The sequence below is a fragment of the Mesitornis unicolor genome, unplaced genomic scaffold (genome assembly GCF_000695765.1).
Source record: "Mesitornis unicolor isolate BGI_N332 unplaced genomic scaffold, ASM69576v1 scaffold31791, whole genome shotgun sequence".
Classification (NCBI taxonomy): Eukaryota; Metazoa; Chordata; class Aves; order Mesitornithiformes; family Mesitornithidae; genus Mesitornis; species Mesitornis unicolor.
Window position 1 is genome coordinate 1,449 of NW_010166280.1, and position 1,281 is coordinate 2,729.

The window sequence follows — 1,281 nt, forward strand, 5'->3', positions numbered from 1 at the left end:
GGCGGCGGCGCGTCACCAACAGCTGTACCGCATGGCCATGACGGGCGCCGGCATCGACCGCCACCTCTTCTGCCTGTACCTGGTGTCGCAGTACCTGCGCGTGCAGTCGCCCTTCCTGGCACAGGTGGGGACCCGGGTCACCCCATGTGTGTCACCCTGTGTGTCACCCGTCTCTGTCACCCCTCGTGTGTCACCCCACATGTCAACCCATCTGTGTCACCTCACCCATGTCACCCCATGTGTGTCACCCTGTGCATGTCACTGTGTGTCACCCCATGTGTCACCCCACCAGCATTACCCCATCTGTGTCACCCCACATGTGTCACCCTGCATTTCAGCCCGTCACCCCGTGTGTGTCACCCCATCATTCACCCTGAACATGTCATCCTATCTATGTCAACCTACCAGTGTCACCCTGTGTGTCACCCCATGTGTCACCCTGCCTGTGTCACCCTGTGCAGTTGTCCTTCCTGGCCCAGGTGGGACCCTACATGTCACCCATGTGTCACCCTGAACATGTCACCCCGTGTGTGTCACCCTACATGTGTCAATCAATGTGTGTTACCCCACGTGTCGCCCTACACAGTGGGGTGCAGTGGGTCACAGTGGGGTGCTCAATGCCCCCATTTCTATAGGTTCTGTCAGAACCCTGGCGCCTCTCCACGAGCACAGTGGGTCCCTATGGGTCTCAGTGGGTCACAGTGCCTCCCATTTTTGGACAGGTCCTTTCCGAGCCCTGGCGCCTCTCCACGAGCACAGTGGATCTCTCTGGGTCTCTATGGGGTGCAGTGGGGTTCCTGACCCCCATTTTTGGGCAGGTCCTTTCTGAGCCCTGGCGCCTCTCCACGAGCACAGTGGATCTCTATGGATCTCTCTGGGTCTCTATGGGGTGCAGTGGGGTTCCTGACCCCCATTTTTGGGCAGGTCCTCTCCGAGCCCTGGCGCCTCTCCACGAGCCAGACGCCGCAGCAGCAGCTGAAGCTGTTTGACCTGGAGCAGTTTCCCGACCACATCTCCACCGGTGGCGGCTTCGGCCCCGTGAGCACGGAGGCACCGGAGGCTGGGGGGGCACTTGGGGGGTGTACGAGGTTGGACGCATGGGTCTGTAGAGCATCCACACCCCTCATGGCTCTGGGTGCCACAGGGGGAAGCCCTGAGTGGGGGTCCCAACTTTGGGTGCCCCAGAGGGAGTCCCGGTGGGGTCCTCGGTTCTGGGTGCCCCAGAGGGAGTCCCAGAGGGTTTGGGGGTGTCCTGGGGTCCCCTCTCACCACCTCCCCCCC

The 1,281-nt window shown here is 61.7% G+C and overlaps 1 protein-coding gene across 1 annotated transcript in view; it reads left to right on the forward strand.

Moving 5' to 3' along the window:
* Positions 1–1,038, forward strand: part of LOC104548797 (carnitine O-palmitoyltransferase 1, muscle isoform-like) — a gene marked incomplete at both ends in the record, with an annotated part of 2,291 nt that extends 1,253 nt beyond the window's left edge. The window contains 2 exons of the mRNA XM_010194916.1: positions 1–124; positions 925–1,038. The exon at positions 1–124 is cut by the window's left edge and continues 20 nt beyond it. Coding sequence (XP_010193218.1) covers positions 1–124; positions 925–1,038 — 238 coding nt within the window. The remainder of the gene's footprint in view (positions 125–924) is intronic.
* Between the last annotated feature and the right edge of the window lie 243 nt (positions 1,039–1,281).